The 24,934-nt window shown below is 41.5% G+C and overlaps 1 protein-coding gene across 2 annotated transcripts in view; it reads right to left on the bottom strand.

The window, feature by feature from the left end:
• The window catches only part of LOC131074113 (ribonuclease J), a 301,289-nt gene that overhangs the window by 155,075 nt on the left and 121,280 nt on the right, over window positions 1-24,934 (bottom strand). For both annotated transcript variants that reach the window (XM_058010661.2, XM_058010662.2), the window contains exons 9-11: window positions 24,846-24,926; window positions 24,199-24,264; window positions 23,977-24,069 (exon numbers count right to left, since the gene is read on the bottom strand). In XM_058010661.2, the coding sequence (XP_057866644.2) occupies window positions 23,977-24,069; window positions 24,199-24,264; window positions 24,846-24,926 (240 nt within the window). The remainder of the gene's footprint in view (window positions 1-23,976; window positions 24,070-24,198; window positions 24,265-24,845; window positions 24,927-24,934) is intronic.

Raw genomic sequence — 24,934 nt, 5'->3', positions numbered from 1 at the left:
TACCCCAACACTTGTGCAGATGGTGTGGTCCTGGAGACCACGATGAGACAAATTGCCCCAAGCCAGGGGTTAACCTCCTCAACATTGAGAAGAATAGGGATAAAGAGGTACTGGCAATCACCCGTGCTCAGACCAAAAAGGCCACTTATCCCAACCCTTGTACAGAGAAGGAGAGATTACAGGAGGCAAAAGCCAACATTGAGCGTGAGATGACGGCTGAACGACAGAACAAAGAGGTGGTGAGTACATCATCCCATACTGAAGCCGAGAATAACATAATTGGGCAAGTACTGCAGATGGAGGTGCCGATAAGAGTGAAGGACCTTCTAGACATAATGCCACAATTGAGAACCGCCATTTTTAGTTCCATACAAACCACTGCACAGGCACCTTCGAGTGCGACACAGGCGGAAGTTCTGGTCAGCCCTTCGGCTGACCCAATGTTGTTGGCCTTAAATAGTGGTCGGCTTGGTAGTAGTAGACCAACACGGCATCAAGCCACTCGGCACCCTGATGGCCTAGCCGGTGACCATCGACACACAACCCTTCCTACTGGATTTTGTGGTAATCCCACTATAAAAGAAGGGGTATGACGCCATCTTAGGGAGAGGGTGGTTGGTTACAGCAAAGGTGAAACATGACTGGAAGAACACCCTTTCCATGGAGAAAGGGGGGCGGAAGTACACCATTGATCTGAGGACCCAGGTTGTCGACGAGGAGCTTGCATCATCTGACTCGGATTCAGAGGACTCAAACAGATGGGAGTGGGATTCCTATGAAGATAAAGACGAGAGGGAACCCAACGATGAACGAGTGCTAGAACTCGATGGATGCTCAGAAGATGACATTTCCTCATTGAATGGACTCTTCCACTGGCGAATGGAAGATTATGAAGTGTTTCACCCTGCTTGTCACATGTTGCAAATTGAGGACAAGCCAGGCGAGGAGTTTCCGCCAGAATACACAGAGTACAAGGAAGGAGACGCCAAAGTAAATGATGCTCCGACGTACGAATTTTCAAAGGATAGACCAATGCGGTACGAAGACCCCACCGTGAAGGAGACAAACTTAGGAGACACTGCCAACCCCCAAAATATATGGGTAGGCGACGATTGGAGCTCGGTGCTGAAGGCCGCAGCATTCAAAATCTTCATGGAATACAAGGACGTATTCGCTTGGTCCTACAAGGATCTGAAGGGGGTCCCGCCAGAAATGTGCGTCCATCGGATACCATTGGTCCCGAGAGCCCAACCGGTACGGAAGAGGCCATACCAAATGAGTAAGAACTATGCTGCCAAAGTGAACAAAGAGATTGAACAGATGCTGGAGGCCAGCATCATATTTCGGGTGGAGACAAGTGAGTCGGTCTCGCCGATTGTGATCTCACTGAAGAAGGGGGCCAACCAGATCCGCATCTGCATGGATTTTCGGTGCCTCAGCGCAGTCACCATCAAGGATCCTTTTCCTATACCTTTCACAGACAACATCCTCGAGGAGGTGGCTGGCCATGAAATGTACTCATTTCTGGACGACTTTTCGGGATACAACCGGATTTCAATAGCTGAGGACAAGTTGAAGACCACCTTTGTGGTGGAGGACGGAGTCTATGCATACAACCGGATGTCGTTTGGGTTGTGCAATGCTCCTGCGACCTTCCAGAGGATAGTCCTTCACATCTTTGATAAGATGTCTGTGGGAAATTTTAAAGCCTTTTTAGATGACTGGTCGATTTTCAGTAGTGAAGACGCTCACTTGGTGACGCTAAGAGAGTGCATGGAGAGATGTCGAAGGGCTAGGCTCACCTTAAATCCACGGAAATGCAAATTCATGGTACCACAAGGGAAGTTGTTGGCCCATATTGTTTGTAAAGTTGGACTCAAAACTGACCCGGATAACGTATGGGTAATTGTAGAAATGGAGTTGCCCATTGATGTGACGGGAATGAAGTCCTTCTTGGGACACATTGGATACTACCGGAAGTTCATTAAGAACTTTGCCCAACTTTCATTCCCATTGGACAAACTGACAAGGAAGGGTGAACCGTACATATGGGAATCGGCACAAGGGGAAGCATTCGAGGAACTCAAGAGGAGACTGGTGGCAGGACCCATTCTGGCCTATCTAAACTGGGACCAAGAATTCCACGTACACGTGGATGCCTCGAACTATGCCATTGGGGCTACACTTGTGCAAGAAGGGGGACATGGGTTGGATCATCCCATCTATTTTTCCAGTCAGTTGATGTCGAAAGTCGAGAAGAACTACAGTACCACCGAGAGGGAAGCCCTCAGAATGGTCTATGCCGTACAGAAATTTTGACACTACTTGCTGGCAACACCCTTCACTTTCTATGTGGACCACCAGGCTTTGATGTACCTGGTAAACAAACCCATCATCCAAGGCAGGATAAGCAAGTGGCTACTGCTCCTTCAGGAGGTCACGTTCACAATAATTGTACAGCCAGGCAAGAGCCATGTCATTGCTGACCAGTTGTCCCGGATTAGGTCCGGAGAGCCGCCAGAGGGGGTGAATGATGACTTTCCAGATGCTCACCTATTCAAGATTGTAGTACTGCCACCATGGTATACTGCCATTGGGGAATATCTCTCCACCTTCGTATTCCCCCAAGGTATGCCACAGGGAGAACGAAGAAAACTCATGTTGAGAAGCCGCACGTTTCAATTGATTAATGGATTGTTGTAAAAAATGGGACCCGACCAGGTGTTACGTCAGTGTGTGATGGAGGAAGAGGTGCCAAGCGTTCTGAGGGAGGCACATGAGGGGCCAGCAGGAGGCCATATGGGACCAGACACTACAGCAAGAAAGGTTTTGCTAGCAGGCCTATGGTGGCCCACATTGTATAATGATGCCAAAGAATGGGTAGTAGGTTGTGATACGTGTCAAAGAGCGAAGTAGCCGCTCAAAAGGGATTTCATGCCCCTCAACCCTTCGCATGCTCAGGAACTATTCGAGTGCTGGGGGTTGGATTTTATTGGGCCACTCAAGGCCAACCACGCTAGGAGGTGTCGCTACATTGTGGTAGCCACAAAATATTTAACCAAGTGGGTTGAAGCGCGAGCCCTACCTGACAACTCGGCCGTAAGTACAGCAAGATTAATTTATGAGCAAATCATTACACAGTATGGTTTCCCTATGCAGTTGACCAGCGACAGGGGTGGACATTTTGTGAACTATGTCATCAAACTCATCACTACTGAATTTAAAATTTTTCATTCATTGTCCAGCGCCTATTACCTACGAGCCAATGGGCAAGCCGAGGCTACCAACAAGATTCTCGTGGGGGTAATTTAAAAGTCTTGCGGTGTCGAGGGAGAAGACTGTGAAGAAAAATTACCTTCGATCTTCTGGGCCTACCGCACAACCTACAAGGTGACCACCGGCCAAACTCCATTCCAACTCATGTATGGGTAGGAAGTTGTTGTGCTAGTGGAATTCATGGTACCAAGCCTTCGCATTGCAATCGAGAAGAGACTGGGGGACATGGAGAGCCTAAGGGAGAGATTGTATGTCTTGAACAAGCTGGATGAGAAAAGAATGATGGCCATGTGGGCTACGGAGGCAGCCCAACAAAGCAAGAAGTTGTGGCACGACAAGCATTTAAAGCAAATGAGGTTTGCTCCAGAACAACTGGTACTATAATATAATAGGCGTAATGAGATTAAACCAGGCAAATTCAAGGTACGATGGTTAGAGGACCATATAAAGTTCGCGAAGTGGCAGAGAACGAGGCAGTGAAGTTGTGGACACTGGATGGACGGGAGGTTGCAGGCAACACCAATTGGTCGAAATTAAAACTGTATCACGAGCAGAGGCAATTGACCGACCCCGAATCCTCCCAAAGAAATAATAATTAAATAGAAATAAAAATAAAATAAATAAATAAAAATAAAAAATTAAATTAAAAAAAATAAAAAATAAAAAGTGTACGGCAGGCAACCGTACGGACGGGACCGTATGGGGGGAAAAAACACGACAAAGTGCACCGTACGGTGGAGCCGTGTGGTCACCATGCGGTGGAGCCCGCATGCTCCCGTGCAGTGGAGCACTCCGTGCGGGGTCTCCCCCCGTGTCCATTTATTTAGTCAACCGCACATCGTACGGCAAACACAGCAAAAAAAAAAAACCGACGGAAATCACACCGTACGTCATACGTCGTACCACACACCGCACACCGTACGTCGTAGATCGTACTGCGGGGAAGACATTTAGAAGGTGGATCCGAGAAGGAAGGGAAAATAAGAAAGTGGCATGTGGAAGGAGATTAAAGAGCAATAAAATCAAATTAAAGTACTTAATCTCGGTTCAATGGACACAAACAGGAATAAGGGGGATTGGAGAAAACGGTTGCAACCGTAGAAGAAAAATTACAGGGAGGGAGTAGAACTTCTGAATCAAGTAAGGACACAGGCAAGAGAGTTTTGCCATCAGATCTGCGTGTTGTAGGTTGCCTAGGGATGTGCAGCACTCAGAAAGGCAAGAAACATCATCCGAAGACCCAATCGGCAAAGGAGAAGGAAGAGGTAATAGTGGACAACATCGTGTTTAAGGGTCTTAATGGACTAGATTGCAGGAATTGGTGGACGAAGACATCTCATGACAACCCAATAAAGAAAAATCCGCACTAGGCATAGGTACATTGGGTTGTACAAATGCCAGTTTTCTATATAAAAGATTGAGGTAGTTTTGCGTGCCATGACTGGCACCTATAATAGACACCGCTGCCAATCCATATTTGAATACCAGCACCAGCGAATAACTGTTTCCTTCATGGCAAGCGAGTTCACAAGGGTTTTTGGGATACCTAGAGTGAAGGGAAAAAAAAATGATACTTCACAGAAAATCACTCGAGACGTCCGTGCCACCTTGCTACAGTTGATGTTGCGAGATAACCTCACACAAGCAGAAAAGGATAGCCTCAAAAGTGTTGGTAAGGGAAGGGGGGTCGAGAAATCATTTTTGGCGAAGGGAGCATGGAGATGCTTGTTGTTTGTGGTGAAGAGTCGCCTTACAGGTGCCAGTCGTGCATCTGATATAGCTATTGCACAAATTGTCTTAATGAATGGGTTGCGCAATGGAGTGGTGTACAATTGGGCATCATTGTTGGCAGATAGAATGGAGGAATTCATGACCCTCCAGTATAAGAAATTCTACATGCCACATCACGCCATCGAGCTATTTCTTGATGCAATCCGCACACAAATTACCCTAGGCTCACAACCATTGGAACCACAGGGTCGTGTTGCACCTGACCAGCCGCCTATATTTTACCGGTCGCATTTGAATGTCTTGACGCACGGCGTTGAAGCACGTTTGGGCAAGAAACGGAAGAAGCCCGCCATGTCAAAAACGGAGTCGGAGACGGAGGAGTCTGATGCAGAAGAGGAGCATGTTGATAGTGTCAAGGAGGAATCCGCTGACACCTCCCAGGTGAGCGGAGAGAGTTTCCAATTGGCAGGTAGAGGGGGTGATCAGTTGCCGGATGAGGAGGTAATGGAATCGACGGGCGTCGAAGGATCCTCACCAGTAAGCACTGCTCCAGCATCGCATCCAGCTAGGGTCCAGTTTACACCAGCATGCCTACCAGTGACTTGCCAGTTGGCGGTGCCACATTCATTGGGGATAGTCAGTACAGTCACCACCGTGCCAGTACCTAGTTTTGGGAGAGTTTGAGCAGTTCATTGCTGATATGACTCTTGAAGCTCAGCGGCTTGTGACCTCTACGAGACTCCAGGAGGATGCCGCAGTGGTCGAACGGATGGAGAGATTGTTGACTTTTGTCAGCATTAGATGCCGCGAAGAGTTTGTGAGGTGTTTTGAGTCTAGTGGGTGGCCTAAGACGGAAAACTTGGGGATGTTGGAGGCTTGGCGCCTCACTGAGGGAGTTGGAGAGACCTGAATGCAGTCCTTATTGAGACAGGTGGAGCAGGCCTTCTGAGAAGGCTACTTTGAGCTCCGGAGGACACAATATATGGCATCCACCGCTGAGGCCTTGCGCGTAGCAGCAATGACGGCTCGGGAGGAGCTGGCTGCCAAGTTTCAAGAGGTTGAGGCTACATTGGCATAGACTCGGGCAGCAACGGACGTTCTGGTAGCAGATAAGTCTACCTTGGTTACGCAGCTGGAGGAGGAAAGGGCAACCAGGGCGAGGATGGAGACGTAGTTGGAGGAGGAGAGAGCATCAAGAGCTCTGTTAGAGACTTGATTAGCTAGTGCATTGGAGAGCATCGACAGGAAGGAGAAGGAGGTGCTGGAGGCAGCCTATATAGTTAAGACTGCAATGGAGAGGCAGATGGTGGCAGAACGTGATCTAAAGAGGAGGACTAAGCAGGTGTACGAGTTGCGTGGGCGATTGGCTTCCACCACTACACCACCACCAACGCCTTCTTCATCAGGGACGCCCTCTGCACCCCCTTAGTTTTTGATTTTGGGTTCTGTTGTAGCAATGTATTCCCCATTTTGTTTGTAAGTCATCCGGAGACGACCTTCTTTTTTGGGGGGGATGATGTTGGTAGTAATAGTGTACGGGAATAAAATAGTAGTTAATTAGGTAGTACTTTACTTTGTTAGTAAGGTAAGTGAGGGATGGTAGTTACGGGTGCGACGGTTGCCCCTTGCATCCCCTCGGTACCTTTATATACCATGGAAGGTAACTTGTAAACACACATGATTATGAATGGAAATAGTATCTCTTATATTTGCTTGATCTTATCTGGTACCTATGGCATTATTGTTTCTCATTAAGCATTCTATCTGTATGTTCTAAACTGTTCACCCAGAGGGTAAACAGGGTAGAGGTGGTTCCTTGCAAATTTTAATGCATTTTCTTATTTCTAATGTTTTTTATAGCTTGCGTTAATTGGTATATGTCAAAAAACATCAAAGCGATGCTCCATTTTATGCTTACACATTTTTGTATTTTTAAGATTGTTCATAAGGAAAGAAAGACAAATGAGAAGGAAAGAGGCCTTTTCGCTCATTGTGAACAAGTTATTTGTTCTTTTTCTTCGTGTCGTATGTCTGGGTTGCTTGTTATGGGCAAAAGTCTCTCTTGCACTCTCTCCTTAGAGATGTCTACTTAGTGAAGAAAGGTTCGCATTCATATGTTTAAAATTCAGAAAAGAAAGTGAATGGTCCTTCTTTTTGAATCTATGTTAAAATCATAAATGTTAACACAGATCATGGTCTTAGGATTTTGACAGAGTGTGAGAACAATGATTGCATCTTTTAGATGTGAGAGCAATAAAAAAACCCATGAACAAAATTTGGTGGAATCGTTAAAAAGATGCAATGGATAATACTCAAAAAACAGTCAGTAACTAACTTGAAACCTTAATTTTTCATTGTTGAATCACTTCCCACATCGGAACCCCTACAACTGAAGAGCACAAGATTATACTGAGGGGGTAGGGTGGGGAGTGAATCAATATAATACAATTCTAAACCTTTTCAAAACTTAATACCATAACCATATCAATTGCACAATATCAACAACAAAAGATGCAATATGATACAATTCTTTACCAATATAGAAACTTAAACTTGACTTTGTTTTATTTTTTCATTTTAGTTTGTGGCTTTGTACCTATCGATGTTGTTTATAGAATGAGAAGTGCTTCTAGTGCTGGGAATGAACCCCACTTCAAAACAGACCCACACTCTCCCCTTTGGAAATATGTGGAAATGGTAAAACAACTTCCAGGTGGAGGAGGTTTTCTTTGGATTTGTTCTCATTGCAAAGAACCATATAAGAACTCATATAGTCAAGTGAAAGCACATTTGTCAAGGAAAGCCGGAAAGTAAAGGCTTTCTTGCAGAGTCACAAGTATTGGCATATATTGAAGAGCAAGCAAAAGTGGAAGGGGCAAGTGGGAAAAAATCTACAAGTGCTCATCCTTTGGCAAAGACCAAGAAAGGATCAGAGGCCTCTCAATCACCTTCCAATCTTGAACTTACAGAGGGCCATCCATTCTCGCTTATACCTCAAGAAAACCTATAGAACATAAGAGAGCAAAAGGACCATTGGAAACATCATTTCACAATGAGAGTAAACGGATTTTCGAGCAAGACATAGCTAGATGCATCTATGCTATTGGATTGGCATTTAATGTTGTTCACTCATGTTATTAGCAAAAAATGGTGAGATCAATTAATGATATTCCAAAGGGGTTCAAGGGCCTCGGTTATGAGAAGATGCGTACTTCCTTGTTGGACAAAGAGGTGAAACATGTTGAGGCCTCCTTGAAGATCATCACAGATTCATGTGTCGAAACAAGGGTGTCCATCTAATGTATGGAAAGACGCAAGAAATCGCCCATTGATCAACGTTATAACTTATTGCAATGTCCCTTAAAGGGGCAATGCTTTTGACAACATTGGATTGTGAAGGGCAGGTAAAGGATTTTGCATCTATTGTTAATATTCTTTGCCAAACCATTAAGGAAGTTGGCCCTCAAAATGTTGTTCAAGTGGTACCAGACAATGCCAAAAACTATAGGGTTGTTGGGTTATTGGTTGAGCGCTATCAACACATTTTTTGGACACCTTGTGCTATCCACTCACTCAGCCTAATGCTACAAATAATTGCCAACAAAGTTGAATGGATCAAATAGGTGTATGTTGATGCCGAGGAGATCCAAATTTTCATCACCAACCACCATATCTCACAATGCACATTTAGACAATTCTCGAGATTGGAGTTGCTGAAGGTAAGTTTAAATTTAGTTAAATAATAAATATGTTTAGTAAACTTTTTAATTTAATTTTAATTTGAAGTTTCTCCTATTTTAATTTTGAAATAGGTTGTGGAGATCCATTTTGCCTCCAACACACTTGTGTTGAGACAACTCATGAAGGTTCATGAGGCACTATCTAGCATGGTAATCAGCCCTGATTGGAACCTATGGAGGCAATCTAGCACTACAAGGGCAGCAAATATTAAGAGAATAAAACAAGATGATTCTTGGTGGGATTGTGTTGACTACCTCCTTAATTTCATTGAGCCTATATTGAGCATGATCCGTTATACTGACATGGATAGGCCTTGTTTGGATGAGGTATATAATGGTTGTAGTCGACAAAATTGCCTTAATAATAAATAATGTTTTGTTTATGTTTTGTTAGTATACTTGGTAGTGCAATTAGTTGTTCCTAAGAGGTTGTGGCGGTTGTCGATGGTTTGCATGCTTAACCAGCTATCAAGCACTATATATACTCTCATTGTTGTATCGGGAAAGATATGATTGTACACATTACACTTGATAATAAAGAATAAATCTTTTTGCCATGTGTTGTGTTCAATGTTGTTGATTGGTATTATTTTTGGTATGTTTCTATTTTTGTATTTTGTTTACTCTATGTAATCAAGTTCCATTCAGGAGGAAACATTTTGGCATCGATGTCGATTCAAACCTGGAGATCTAAGCATAACTAAGAATGGCGAAGTAATGAGCCAGCCGATTGAACGACCAAATTCATTTGAGGAAGAAGACGATTCAAGGCAGGACAAGTTGACACAAGACTTGGTGCACTTGTGGGAGGTGTCTATCAACTAGTACATTCGATGGGAGGCTCATCAAAATGAGGTCCCTGAGAGAGTTGTACGAGACGTCTTGACAATAAACGGTATCATCAATTGTCTACTTTCCAGACTACCAAGGTTGTTGGCATGTAACCTCATTGCCCTCCAAGACCTACACGAGGACAAAAACCGAGAGCAGTGTTGGCAACAAATACTGCAATAGTTCAAAGAGAGAAACTATAGGGAGTAAGAAGAGACGGATACGACCAAACGTCGTACCCCTGGCAATTAATGCCCCTACGACCAAACAAAGAAAGAACGCGCATTGCAAACACTCGGGAAGAGAGAGAGGGGTCAGTGAGGAGATCTACTTGCATCAAAGAACAAAGTGACAGACAACAACAATTATGGAGAATAGTTGAGAAGCATTAGTCGAAGCCGTAGTCGGGAGAGGCAGAGACCACATATGTGGAGTGAGTGGGAGGAAGCTACCAGGAACCTACCACTCCCGGACGAAGTAAACGAGGATCTCGTCGACCAGGCAAATAATCAATTTGTACGCTCAATTTTGGATGATGGGACCGACTCCACATCCACAAAAAGTAGCATGTTCGTACAATCAGTACATGACGAAGAAGACAATGAAGGGACCCTCGAGAGAAAGGTTATCAACAATTTTGAACCTATGTTACCATGAGTTTCCAAGACAAGGACAGCAAGGGACTGGGGTACGCTTTTCTGGGAAAGTGACTTTTTTGCCAATTTTGAGGACGGCTATATAAAAATAGGAAAAATTAAAATATATAGGGAAATTTAAAATATTCATATGAAAACATGGATAAAGCATGCACGTATACATTATAGAAATATAAAAAACTAGCAAAGTTCTTAAGCCAAATTTATGTTAAATTGAGAGTCAAAGTCAAATTGCTTATAGAATTCATTGTCAAAATTCACTATCAATATGCAAAATTTATGGGGACGTCCCCTAGGAGTCCCCTGTCCCCGGGACGGGGATGCCTGAAAAAAGACTGGGGACTTGTCCCCGAGTAACTTGAGCCAAAGACCACAAGGAGGAGGGAGCCAAGAAACGACGAAGGTAGCCGAGGTGTCGAGGATGCTGACGATGGACGTGTAGAGGGCGGCTCCCGCATGGCCAAGAGTGCAAGAGAAGCACTAGAATGCAGTCGAGAGAAAAGTAGTCCCGTCAGGTTCATAGCATACAAAACATACCGACATAGAATGATGGTAACCCCCCCAGCGAGTCTATTTGTGGATAGGGAGAAACTTCCCATGTTCATCGATAACCGATCAAAGGATCCTGTAAGACACTGAAAGACATGCGAAGCCATCTTGTTGGCAAGCAATCAAGATGACCAAGACTACTGGTTTAGGTCATTCCCTGCAACATTAAGTGGAGTGCGATCGATTGGTTTTCAAAATTGGAACCGAGACATTCGAGTTCATGGGATAGCCTGAAGAAGGCTTTCCAAGAGGAATTCAAACTCCTGTAGGAAGACAATGAAATTGTGGCGGAAATCTGTAATACCAAATGTTACCGCGTCATTTATTCCTCATGACAAGAGCGAGTCATCCTATAAAATTTCCATTCAGAGTCCTTATCCTTCTTGTGACACCTCGGTTCAAGTCCTTAATACATCTGTAAATCCTTTTTCAATCACAAATGTCAAGTTTAGGTAATTGGTTGAACTCTGTCAACACGTTGAACCATCTTGAACCGGGTTCAACAGGTTCATTTAGGTTCCATAGGTTCCTAGGTGTTCAGGGAGGCTTTTCATACTAATATTTTCTTCAAGTGTCGTGCAGCGGCTCTCTAAAAGTTTCTTGTTCGGTGATATGTTACTTTATTTCTCTCCGGGTTTTGAACTCATTGAACCAAGTTCAAAAGGTTCAAACATGTTCAACATGTTCAATATAGCACAAGTGGTCAGCAACTTGGTATAATTAGTTTTCTCGGCAAGATTTTCCTTGAGCACGGCATACATCTTGAACTACTTGAACGCCCATGAAGTCTGTTCAGGATGTTCATATGTCTACGAAGTTGGTGGGTCCCACGGGTTTTAATGATTTGATGGTGCATTCATTACCAAATATGTGGAAGTTGAACCATGTTTTAAGTGACGTCGATTCCTGGCTTTTCGAAGTAAGTAATCATTTCAGGAACTGGCGGTTACTTCAAAAACGCCGCCATGCATTCAATGCATGCGTGCGATGTCCAATCCACAAACTTAACACACTCAGACTGAAAATTGGAATTATTGCATTTAATGTTTCCGTATCATTGCCCTCACTAATAAGGTATGAAGGATTATTAGTGCTCTGCATTTGTTCCTCGCTGCTGCGTTTTTGTTTTTCCTGGATAGGAGTCTTGTTTGCTGCTAGTCGTCATCTGGTTGTTCAACTGTGAAGGTGAGTCCTTTTCTTGTTCTCTCCAGTAGTTTTTGCTTGCATTTTCTCTCTCGTAGAAAGTTTTGCTGCAACCGGTTTAGGCTTATTGCTTTGAGTTATGAAGTCCACACTACATTTGTTTGGGAATGTTTTTAGCCTGGCATCCACTGAGCCCATAGTTAGCGATACCGACCTAAAAGGGGAAAATCTTGAGGTGTTGAAAGAGAGGGTGTTCAAGGGAATTGACAAATCTTTTGGTGTGGAGATTTTGAGTAGCGGTCTCATAGAAGCAGCAGCTTTTCCCCCAGCCATTCCTTGCCCAAAATTGATTCGGGAATGTATCGCTAGATACGACCCAGTGTCTAAGACCATTAGGAGAGACAATGGTGAAACCCTTCTTGCCATAAATCGTGAAGTAATTTCCTCAGTCTTCAAGATACCTGATTACCAGTTCTCCAACTTTTCCCCTACTCAGTCAATCACCCAGTTCAACGCGGACAGAACCGGACACCGTAACAATGTAGCAAAATTCTGGTTGAAGGTTCCTCAAAGAGGTGGTTTCAAGTTACCCAAGAATCCTAATAAGAATCACATGTTGCCTCACATTCATGATGTTATGCTTTTGTTGCACTGGGCCAGAGGTTCTGCTGAAGCTTATAGCTTCGACGACTGGATTTATTGCTACGTGCAGCTGGTTTTGGAAGGGAAGCAGTATTTGGATTGGGCTAAATTGATTGTTGATTCAATGAAAGAACAACTGAGTATGGCTAAACAGTTCAAACAGAACTTCTTTATGTCTTCGTATCTCTTGTATTTTTTGGCATGTGTTAAGGAGTTGGTTGGAATACCGAAACAGCTCACTGAGGAGGATGTTTCCGTATATGAGTTCTATCCCATGTTGCAAAAGGATAAGGCCTTACAGGATTTCAAAAGGGTGCACAATGCTTTTCTGGGTGACTTGTGTCATGAATTGAAGAATATGAAAGCCAAAAGGATCTCCGAGGATGCACAGGCATTGATAAAGAGGTTTGGTAGTTTTTATATCCATTTTCCACGCTTCTGTTACATAAGGGTAGGCGACTTTGAAGAGAAGCCCTTCAAGCTCCCTCACTTTTGTTCAGATTGCTTTGTTCTGGCGGAGATATGTAGACAACTGACCTCTGTAATCAAAAAGGCACAACCCAGGGATAAATGGGAGGGTCATTTTCCCATCCAATTGGGCGTGTTGTCCTGCAGTTCGATGTCTGACGCTTTGAGTATTGGAGCAGATCTCAGGAATTTCAATTTTTCCCTCTATCCTGAAAGGAAAGGTTTCGATAATAAGGGTTTTTCCCGAAGTCTTGGTCTAATGCCATACCTCCCAATGCCTCAACTAGAGGATTTCTGGGAAGATTGTACTGATGAACTCGAGGTGTTCAAAAGGGGAAACATGAGGTTAGTGTTAGAACAAGTTGTTTCATTGCAGATAAAGTTGGATACTAAGGGGGCTCGAAGAGGACTATCTAGAGCTATTCGAACCAAGATACTTAGCCCGTGCAAAAGTTGAAATGCCTCCAATTGACTGGGATGAGGAAGAGAAAGATGATATACAGATAAGGACCAAAGGAGTTTTGGAAAGGACCGCGGCCTGGGTGGCCATTAAGAAAGCAGCGAAATTAGGCGTTAAGTCTAATTCTACGAGAAGTAATAAGGACCCTCTACGTTCTCCAAAGCATCTTTCTAACAATGCTTCTATGCCTATTTGTGCAGGTAAGGATAACAAACCGCCCCAGCTTAGACATAGATCTAATTCAGCTTTGGATTTCTGTACTCCTCGGCATACCCGGTCCCGAAGTGCCGCTCAAAGAAAGATGGATCAAGCAAAGGATACAAGGGTGAAAGATACGATTCTCGATGCCCAGATATTTGAAGTTGAAGACTTGGATAGCGATGTTGCTAATGCCCTGGATTCTCATACGATGACTGTGGCTATGACGCCACCTTCCAAAGCGATCGAAGGAACGACCAGCTCCAGTGCAACTCCTTAGTGGTTGACCACTTCGGTGAACAAAAAGCGGAGTTTTCTTCCCGTGACTATTCTGATTCAGGAAATGGTTGTTAAGTACACAAAGAAGAGTCCTAAGCTAAAAAGGTTCAAGACAGCCGCCCGCCTGGACAATGATGAGGGAACTGGAAAATGGGTTGCTGAAATCGCCTTGTACAAACCCAAGGACGAAAACAAGGAGGCTAGCCCCGATGATTTCGAGATCACGAAGGTGGAACTGGGAAATATGAGTAGAAACACAGACAATCATTTCTTCCAGATGTCAGCAAACAAAATGCTCACCAGATCGGAGAAAGATGAGCGAGAAAAGAGAGAGCTAAAGCGACACATAAATGTTCCTGCCTAGTTCATCGACAGTATTGGTTGTTTTGGGGCACTCCCAATATCTCATGCTATAGAGAACTTCGACCCAACTTCGCCAGAAAATAAAAAGTTAATGAGCCAAGCTCAACGGGCCAAGAGTATTGCAGAAGCCGTAGAGAAATGGATTGAGGGAATAATCAAGGATGGGGAGAAGTACATCACTGACTCCCGGAGGTTATGTGATGAGATACAGAGTCTTATCGCCGAAGTTCAAAATCAGCTTCTACCGTGGGAGGAGGAACACAAATGGCAGAATATCTTGCCCTTGTTTGCCAAAATAGAAGAATATGGAGTTGCCAGGTTTTTGGCGGAACACTCAATCAAACTGGTAGCGGATGAATGTCAGCTCTTTGTGCTAAAGAAAACCATAATGTGGCGAGTGCTTACCTTCAAGTCTGTGATCTCCGATGCTAAGACCTCTGTTTACGAGCTCCAAGATCTCCAGTGCAGTATAGTTAAAGATAACAAGGTGGTTAACCCTGACCATGATTGGCAATTGGGAATTTGCGAGTTGAACACACAGGATGCAATCAGGGCTTTCCGGATAAACATGGAGAAAATCGAGGCCAAAGGTAATTTCACCCCGGAAGATATAACAAGGGTGGCTAGGATTGAGTCTATGACTTTTATTGGAAATGATTAGTTGCCGAAACATGCCGAAACGATGGTGAAGCACCGGTGGAATAAGGAGGCGGCGAAGGCAAAGCTCAACGCGATGAAAGTACCGAACCAATCTACTATTCAAGAACTCACAACCGCCCATGACGCCCGCGAAAGCGGAGAGAATGATGATGATGGAAAAGCGACATAATGCATTGGTTCAAGCCCGGTTTCCTTTATTTTTGTAATTTCTCATGTTTATGCAAAGACTTCGAGACATCTGTCCCAGAATACATCATGTTGGTTTCATAACTGTTTTGGGGGGAGGTCGAGTTTTCAAGGAGACCTCCCCTGTTCTAAAAACTATAAATGAAGGAAAGACAGATAGAGTAGGGGTTAGATTTGGTGACCAATTTTGGTTAGTTTTTTTTTTGTTTTTCCCTCTGTTTTGTGAATTTTCTATTTTTGTAGAAGGAAGAATCAGACTGCTAAATTTGGAATGTAAAAAGATTTATACATGTATTATCGTGCCTTTGTCGCATAAGAATATATATATACAAAGATCATACTGTTCTTGGGAGAAGGAAAATCTGTGGGTTTTGAATCTGTGTAGACACATATCTTTTCATATGTTTATCTAATCAAATAACAGTAACAATCTTTCCATTGCAGAAAATTACTATTCTTCTGGTATTCCTTCCTTTGAGTGTTTGTTTTCTTTTAGAAAAGATTCGAGTTTGAGGACAGATTTGGTTTCTTTAATCTGTTCATTCTTTATTAAACCTGTGGAAATGGTGTACTGAACTTTGATTCAGTTACTTTCATCTCTTGTATTGAAAAAGATAGGAAAGATTGTTTTCTTCTTTTTAGAAACATGTGTGAAATATTGGCCTCTCATCCAAGAATGAGGTAGGCAGCCTTACATGCTTTCGGGTTAAAAGCTTCTACTCAAATTAAATTAATTAAAATCATTCCTTGAATAACTGAAATAGGGAGCTGTACCTACGGAAAATTCAGAGGGAAGTGGTTTATGCAACACTTACCCAACTGTTTAGTGAAACACTTGTCTTTTAAAGAAGGCAACAGAGTTTAAAATTGATCATGTTAAGAAAAGACAAATCCGTTCACTAACACCAAACAAGGAAAAAATGAAAAAGTACAAGCTTACAATCGTAGGCTCAAGGAGTTGTTGGGGAAAATGAAGAACCAATCAACCAATGGGCTGAAAAAACACTAGTTCATCGAAGGGTTGATCCCCTTGCTGAGGAAGAGAATGAAGGTGGTACCCCCATTGTTGTACATTGATGCTTACAATCAACTGGACATCGAAAGTGAAAATAAAACGTCCGGAGGAAAGAAGAAAGTCGATGATGATGATTGTACAAAGGAGAGCAGTAGCAACAAGGAAACCAAAATAGTACAAGCCCTTCAACGAGATATGCTAAGAATGATGAAGGAATTGAAGGCTGAAAAGGAGGACCCGAAGGAAAATAAGGAAATGTGGTGCACCGACTGTAAAGTAGGTTACACAAAGACAACCTATCCCAAGAAACTATTCTGCAATATGTGTCAAGTACTAGGACATTCCATCAAGGAATGTTTGTACAACCTGAAGACAAGAAGCACACAAGTGCTCTTTGCCCAAGGGGAACAAGCAACCTCTTCGACCACACCTCCAAACCACCTACCAATCCTAATGCATCACCTAACAAGTACCATAACAACAGGCAAGGGAATAATAAAAACCACTACAACTGTAATGTCCCTTTTTAGTAAAACCCTAATTTTTGCCCTAAATTACCATTTGCATGTAAAACAATAAATGGAATAGGATGTGTACTTGATTGAAATCCTGCAATAGGTTAGGAAACCATTGAAATGTATATAATTAACAATATAAATCTTCTAAGAAAAACAATTAAGCATAAATTCTGTATACTTAGGGTTAGGAACATTAACTTAACCATAGTTTTTGTCCAATTCCTTATCAAAACTCAACCATAAGAAAGTGCAAGGAGGAAGAACAATAAGGTGTCTAAGAGACCCTCTACCCTAAGCCCAAGGGCAGAGTGAGAGCTAAAGCCCCCTTGGCCTCATGGGACCATTGATCAACTACCATGAGGTGGTCTACCTAGAGGAGGACCTCATATCTGTTCTCCCTCCTTGTACTTCCTTATATTACTATCATGGCAGTTTGCTCAATATATATAATTGTCCATCATTGATTGTTCCTTATGCTAGATATAATAAGAATTACGTATATCATTCATAATTATGTAATTATAAATTAAATTCTTATTGTATTATTTATTAGCAAGAAAGATACACTCAATATAATTGGCCACAAGGCATTGTATAATCTTAATAGACATTCAATCTGCAATCATAGTCTATTATGCTATAAAGTCATGAATAGGGAAGATCATACCAGATCTGCATTAACTGCTAATATGGTTGTAATGCTGGCTGGTCCTTTATATTTCCAATTCCTCACAGTTTGCTTAATGTAGCAGTCTGTTGTATATATATGTCTCGGTGTTCTGCTGTTCTTGATCCCTTCAGTTCGCTGATTACTGAAGATGCTTCTCCTTTATCTAAAGGTTGTTATTCATATTTCTCCTGTGATTCAATAATCTCTGTTGTGTATGCTTCTTCCTTTCTTTTCCATAATCCCCACGCATACCACCAAGAACAACGATGTTACTCCCTGTAACTTAATAACAGTTCTGATCTGATCTGATCGATGGTGCTGTCATTGGAGGCTCTTGATTCCTTTCCTTTACATCTCTCAATGTGAGGGAGAGATTACACCTCTTCATCATGTATGCCCTTTGGCAAGAGGCATACCCTTTCACCATTAGCACCCTTTGAAAGAGACACAACCTTTCACAATCAGATCTGCACTTCTTATTTAAATCAGATCTGCAGTTCTGACTCCCAAATTATCCCCCTTCAAATGAGGTTCTCTTCTCCCTTTTATATCTCATGTTTGAGGGAATCGCAACTTTTCATTTTATGTCTTTTGAACATTCATTAACTTAATTAAATTTTGATTATATTTAATTATATTCTTTTATATGTTAATTTTAATTTTTAATATTTTAATTTTATTATTATTATTTATTATTAAATCCTATTTCAAAGTGGGGACATTACAACAATAATAATGACAGCACCCCACGAAGCAGAATACAATACGACGCAAAGGGTAGACCCATGATCCAATGCCAGAATTGTAATGAATAGAGTCACTTCACGCGGAACTATCAGAGCAATCAAAATAGTAACGCAAGTTTACTATGCAAGTGGTGTCAACCCAAAAACCACAAAGATGACGACTGCCCGAAATAATGGGGTAAATATGTTGGTCGTGGAAGAGCCATATGATGAAGTACTGGCAATCACGAGACTACAAACAAAGAAAGTTGTATATCTAGACCCCCATATAGAGAAGCAAAGACTTTAGGAAGGCAAAGCCGATGTGGAACGGGCGATGGCGGAGGAAAGAAGAGCTTTTAACGAAACTGCTACCGCCAATACTGCACTACAGTCGAAATCTAAGAAAAACATAGTGAGACAGGTGTTGCAAACCACAATACCCACATGGGTAACTAACCTTCTACAGACCATGCCACAATTAAAAATTGCCATCACTAATATAGTCGCTGACAACACAGTCGGCAAGGAAAAAAAACAAAAAAAGAACCAACGACAAAGTCACCTCGCAACCTGGCCACTGACGATGAGCACTGGAAGGAAGTTGGTCATACTCAAGATGGAAATAATGGGAAGCAAGCTATCAAACACCATCATCGATGGAGGCTCAAGCATTAATGTGTTGCCAGAAGAAACATGGAAATGTTTGGGGAAGCCAACCCTCTGGCTGCTAACCTTCTATCCGCTAGGTGCCAACCAACACGACATCAAGCCACTCAAGACGTTAATGGCACAGTAGGTGACAATTGGCACACAATATTTCTTCTTGGACTTCGTAGTGATTCCATTGGAAAAGAAGGTGTGCGATGCTTTCCTCGAAAGGGGCGAGTTGATCACTGCCAAGGCCAATCACAACTAGAAGCGGAACAAACTCTCCATCGAAAGCGAAGGGAGGAAGTACGTCAATGACCTGAGGAATCAAGTGGTGAACGAAGAACTGGCATCCTTTGACTCAGAGTCCAATGGTAGAGATTTCAAGATGAACGAGGGGCGGAAGGCAATGGAGCCTAATGATGAAGGGGCACTTGAACTGGAAGACTGCTTTAAGGACGAGACAAGGTCCCTGAGTGTAACATGTTGCAGATCTCAAAGATTGAAGAAGTTGATAATGGTACGAAGAGTGCCACATTTCCTCCAGAGTACGAAGAATATAAGGAAGGAGTAGCACGAGTAGAGGACACATCCGCACACCACTTTGAACGAGACAAAATCATTAAGATTGAAAGACCAAATGTGAAGGCCAACCTCGATGATGAACACAACCCCAAGATGATATTGGTTGGTGACGACTGGAATCCCGTATTGAAGGTAGTTGCGTTCAAAATCTTTATGGAGTACAAGGATGTCTTTGCATGGACGTACAAATATCTAAAGGGGATATTGTCGAAGTTATGCGTACACAGAATCCCTCTCGTACTGGGTGCACAACCCATACAAAAGAGATTGTATCAGATGAATAAGAACTACACTGCCAAGTTACAAGAAGAAATTGAAAAAATGTTGGAGGCAGGCATAATCTTTCAAGTGGAAAGGAGTGAGTGGATCTCTCCAATTGTCATATCCCTCAAGAAGGAAGCGAACAAGATAAGGATATGTGTGGACTTCAGGTGTTAATGTCATAACCATCAAGGACCCCTTCCCGATTCCATTCACTGACACCATATTAGAAGTTGCAGGCCACGAGATATACTCCTTCATGGATGGATTCTCCGGGTACAACTAGCTAGTAAAAGCATTGCCAAGGAAGACAAACTCAAGACTACCTTCATGGTGGAAGACGGGATGTATGCATACAATAGGATGTTGTTTGGCTTGTCCAATGCCCCCGCTACCTTCCAGTGGATAATATTGCACATGTTTGATAAAATGTCATGATTGGTCAATATACAGTGGATAGGAGAACCACCTCACCGCACTTCGAGAATGCATGGAAAGGTGTTGAAGGGCATGAATGGCTTTAAATCCCAAAAAAATGTAGATTATGGTACCACAAGGGAAATTGTTTGGCCACATAATATGCAAGGAGAGACTGAAGACAAACCTGACAAGGTAGGAGTCATCATTCAGATGGAGACCTCGAAAAACATTACATGTGTAAAGTCATTCCACGAGCACGTAGGCTACTACCGACGGTTCATAAAGAACTTTGCAAAAAAATTGTACCTGCTAGACATGCTGACATGAAAGGGAGAACCATTCATGTGGGGAGATGAACAAGAGAAGGCGTTCAATGACTTAAAGTCTAGACTGGTGAGTGCACCAATCCTAGCATACTCGAATTGGGACAAAGAATTTCATGTGCACGTGGATGCCTCCAACTACACAATTTAGGCCATACTCACAAAAGTGGGCGTACAGGGTTTGGACCATCCAATTATCTTCGCGAGCTGCCTACTTTCCAAGGCTGAAAGGAATTACAGTACGATGGAAAGGGAGGCACTTGGTATGGTGTACTCCTACAAAATTTTTGCCACTACCTACTGGCAACGCCCTTCACGTTCTACATGGACCATTAGGCATTGATGTACCTTGTAAACAAGCCCATCATCCAAGGGAAGGTGAGCAGGTGGCTACTTTTGTTGCAGGAATTCACTTCTACCATCATCGTGTGGCCAGGGAAGAGTCACATCATTGTTGACCAGTTGTTGTGGATTAAGTCGGGAAAACAACCTGACGAGGTGAACGACGACTTTCCTGAAGCTCACCTATTTAAAATTATTGCATTGTCGCCACGGTACGAGAATATCAGGGAGTACTTGTCCACTTCCACCTTCCAGAGGGACATGTTGCGAAGTGAAAGAAGGAAACTAGCCCTTAAGAGCAAAACTTTGGTGAAGATGAAACTTTTGTTGTATGTGCTTGAGGAGGTGTGTAGAAAGAAAGATTGAAAAGTCCTATTGTCCTCCAAGATCCAAAGTATGCCTTATCAACCAAGATGAAAAGTTTTTAGAAAGTGACAAGATCTTTTGCTTGTAAGATCAACTTGTTGTATCTTGTTCCTCAACAAAGTTGCCAAAAACTATCAGCATTTAAATTTTTTTGTTGCAAAACAACACTAAATGGAATAGCACTATAGCAGAACCATTCTTCAAATAATAAGAGGAATCTCCCAAAGACCTAACTAAATCTAAAACTAACAGAATTTACAAGCATGCACATTGTACAAGATTTCATGAGGGGTTTCTCATAAATGTCAATATTTAATTGACTATGTTTTGTCCTGAATGCAAGCAATTGACTGTAATAGTCAAGTCTTGCAGCAAGATTTCTAGATTTAAGGACGATAAATTATCAAACACAAATGAAGACAATTTTATGCTAGTTGACCCAGAGACCAACATTTAGTTGCAACACAAATTTGGAGGAATAACACCATTGAATGTAGATTACCAGCTAAACTAGACACGAGTAAATCTACATTGAAGAGAATGATTTATAGATGAATGAACGCAATGCAATTTCATGAAGTAATAAAACTACATTCAAAGTACAATACAAATAGACAATTTCAACCAATACAAGGTTTGACTTAACAGAATCTACTTTTGATTTAATTCAAGAAACTACAAACATAGAGTTAACAATCAGAATTACATAATCACTTTTTCTGAACAATGGCCTCTAAGCATAAGTGTGACTTCTAACAATATTCATTATCTTTTACAAGAATACAATAACTTCACTGATGATTTCTGCAACATAAGTCTATCATCAACTATCATTGCGAATTATGTGCTTGAAGCACTTATTTATTAACTCAAGAAAAAGTCTTAAAAGATAAAATATTAGTATAATATTTGCATAAAACTGTCACTTTAGAGCAACCCTATCCCAATCTTTTCGAAAAGAGAAAATAAAACTTTTAAAGCAATCTAAACTGAAAGGCTAAAACAAGTAATTAAATACTAAGGCCTGAAAATAGGCTCATCTCTATCCCTTATGAAACATAGAAACTTTTGCCACTTAAATTATTCTTGAAAATATAAAATTGACTTGCAAAATTTGTCAAATCTTTATAAGTCTCTAAAATATATCAAACATTTTCTACACCCTATGAACATTGTTGAAACCCTTTCCAATCTTTGATTTGACATCAGTTTCTTTGATTTTTCAAACACTTGAAAACTGAAAATTTTGACTCCAACTCGGATGCCATGATGAATTTTTGTCAATCTTGAACATAGACACATTGAATTATTCCAATGTTACAAGAGGTGCCGTGACTACGTGATTCCCAAGGCAAGGAGGTCAAAATAAGGCCTAGGGACTCATGACCATTGTACTTGGCAAGTTTCGTCGAACTTCCCAAATTTCAAATGGGTAGAAATAAGCCATCAGCAATTAAAGAAAAAACCAAAAGTAAAAGAACAGAAATAAAAAACATAAAACCTAAGCATTTAAAATAAACTTCAATAGTCTAAAAGCACACACTCATTTCATTTGCAAGCACAATGACGAGAAAAAAAGAGTACCAGAGAAAATTTCACCAAGATTTCAAGACAGGTGAGGATGTTCTGAGTGGGCTCTCGACAGTCATACGGTAGATGGAACATGATTACCAACTTAAGTGAAAATAACCTTTGAGATTGAGATCTACAAACTTGCACAAGGGGACCTCGTTGTGCAAGAGCAGCAAGACATGCAAGGCAACTCAGATGAACTTTGACAAATGAGAAAGAACTTTTCTTTGTTTGTGAAAATCAAAACCTTAAAACCCTCATTCATGGCTGACAACTTCCTTAATCTTGGTGCATTTTTAGACTCTTTGCCACTTCGGTGTGATTTCTTACTAGCTATTGCATCTTAAAATGGCACTTACGACTTCACTCTTCTCTTCTTTAGTGCAAATGTTTGCTGGTTATGCTGTCCCAAAATGACACTAAAACTTCATTGTTTATTGGGCGCAATTTAATGTTGTTGCTTGCTAGCACTTGTCGTTTTTTTGACTTGGCTTACTACTCAAAAATGGAACTCGAATCAATTTGTTTGACCTCTTTGCTTGAGGCACAATTTGCTAGTGGCATAGCCACCTTGAAATGGCACCTCAATTATCTTATTTATTTTACATCTTCATTGTTGCCATCCCTTGGTCGCTATTTCATAATGATATCACCATGACTTTCCCGTGCTTTCCTCAACTATCTGCCACAAATTAATTGTTTTACCTCTTCAACACTGCCATCCTTTGGTCACTATCTCATAATGATATCCCCATATCTTTCTTGTGCTTTCCTCAACTCAGTGCTGCACTTTAGTAGCCAATCTTAACTGGTCTTGTCTCTTAAAAGCTGGGCCATGCTCCGTGTTTTTTAAGTGTCGATGCTTGGGTGTGATCCACTCAGATGATTGTCATATTTTTTCCATGGTTTTATGTTTACTTCACCACCCAAAAAGAAGCACCACATTGACTGATTTCTTACCCTTTCTTTGTTTGCCTTATAGTGATAGGTCACCTAGATGAAATGATGGAGTTCTCTTTGCCACTCACCAATCTTGCATTCAGATATAAAACTCTAATATTCCATCCTCCTCCTTTCTGTGCAGGAGTGATCAAACTAACAGGATTTTTGTCATTTCCATTTGGCACATCTCATCCTTCAGCAAGTTGAAACCATTGTTAACTGACAAAATAGACCAAAAACTGATAACCTTGCAATTTAAACATAAAGGAAAACCTGGTTTATATTGTTAACATGACATGGATGACATGGTTACTGACTATAAACTTGACTGAGGGCAAAGCTTCGTACAAGTACTAACAATAATCTTTATAAAAACACTTCAAAATATTAAAAGTAACTGTTACCTTTGCTGAGTATAAGATCAAGTCATCTTTTGTTAGCTTAAGGGAATGACTGGTTTCAAATGATGCAAGATTCAGTGCTGCACGAGGTTCTGCCTGGCTTGAAATACACATTTAATAAGTTTAAAACTTATATAACAAAATCTAGTATTAAACTAATGTTGAAAGCAAATTAACATTTGAAATAACATACTTTCAAGTTCTAACTACTCGGAACTGCACTACCTGTGATCCAGTTGTTACAACAAGCAGATCTCTAGGAGCATATGCATCCATGTCCTCAGCTTTGACCTACAAAAGTATGCATAAGATAAATTTTACACTATAGCGACCATACAAAAAAACATTAATGTCTTCTCAAATAGGCCAGGAAAATTTAGCAATATTTCATTCCTGCAAACCTATGTTAATTGGCTTATCATTCCAACCCTGAGTTTCATGGACTCATAAATTTTATCTAAAACCAGTTATAGCTTTAGAGCTGCATATTCCACAAATAATAATCAACTACAAGAAAGTTTTTTTTTCGCACGCAAAAATCTAATAACTATAGCCATGCTGTATATTGGGAATATTACATCATTCCCCTAGTTGTTAGTACAAAATTATTAGTTATGGAGCATTTGTTTGAGTTGTTAAAACAACTTGTCTAGATAGGGGAGTTGTTAAAGTAGGTTTCCCAGAAAATAGGAAATGTGAATCCTATAAATAAGCATATGTATTATTATTGAAATATGAAAAAAATATAGTATTATTTGTGTGTAATATTTGCAGTTGTAATGTAGCATTCTGAAAACCAATACTGTACTCTTGAGACCATGTGGACCACTCCAACTTCAAATCAATAATCCTAAACATGGATTATTACTTACCAAAGTTGAGGGATCAAAAGGTGCTAGTCCAGCCCTCCAAGCAGCATCAAGGTATGTCTTCAAGGACATTCCAACAAATACCTGCACCA

Source organism: Cryptomeria japonica, chromosome 4, assembly GCF_030272615.1.
Source record: "Cryptomeria japonica chromosome 4, Sugi_1.0, whole genome shotgun sequence".
Lineage (NCBI taxonomy): Eukaryota > Viridiplantae > Streptophyta > Pinopsida > Cupressales > Cupressaceae > Cryptomeria > Cryptomeria japonica.
Note: the sequence above shows the minus strand (reverse complement) of the source record. Positions and strands in the feature narration are given on the sequence as shown.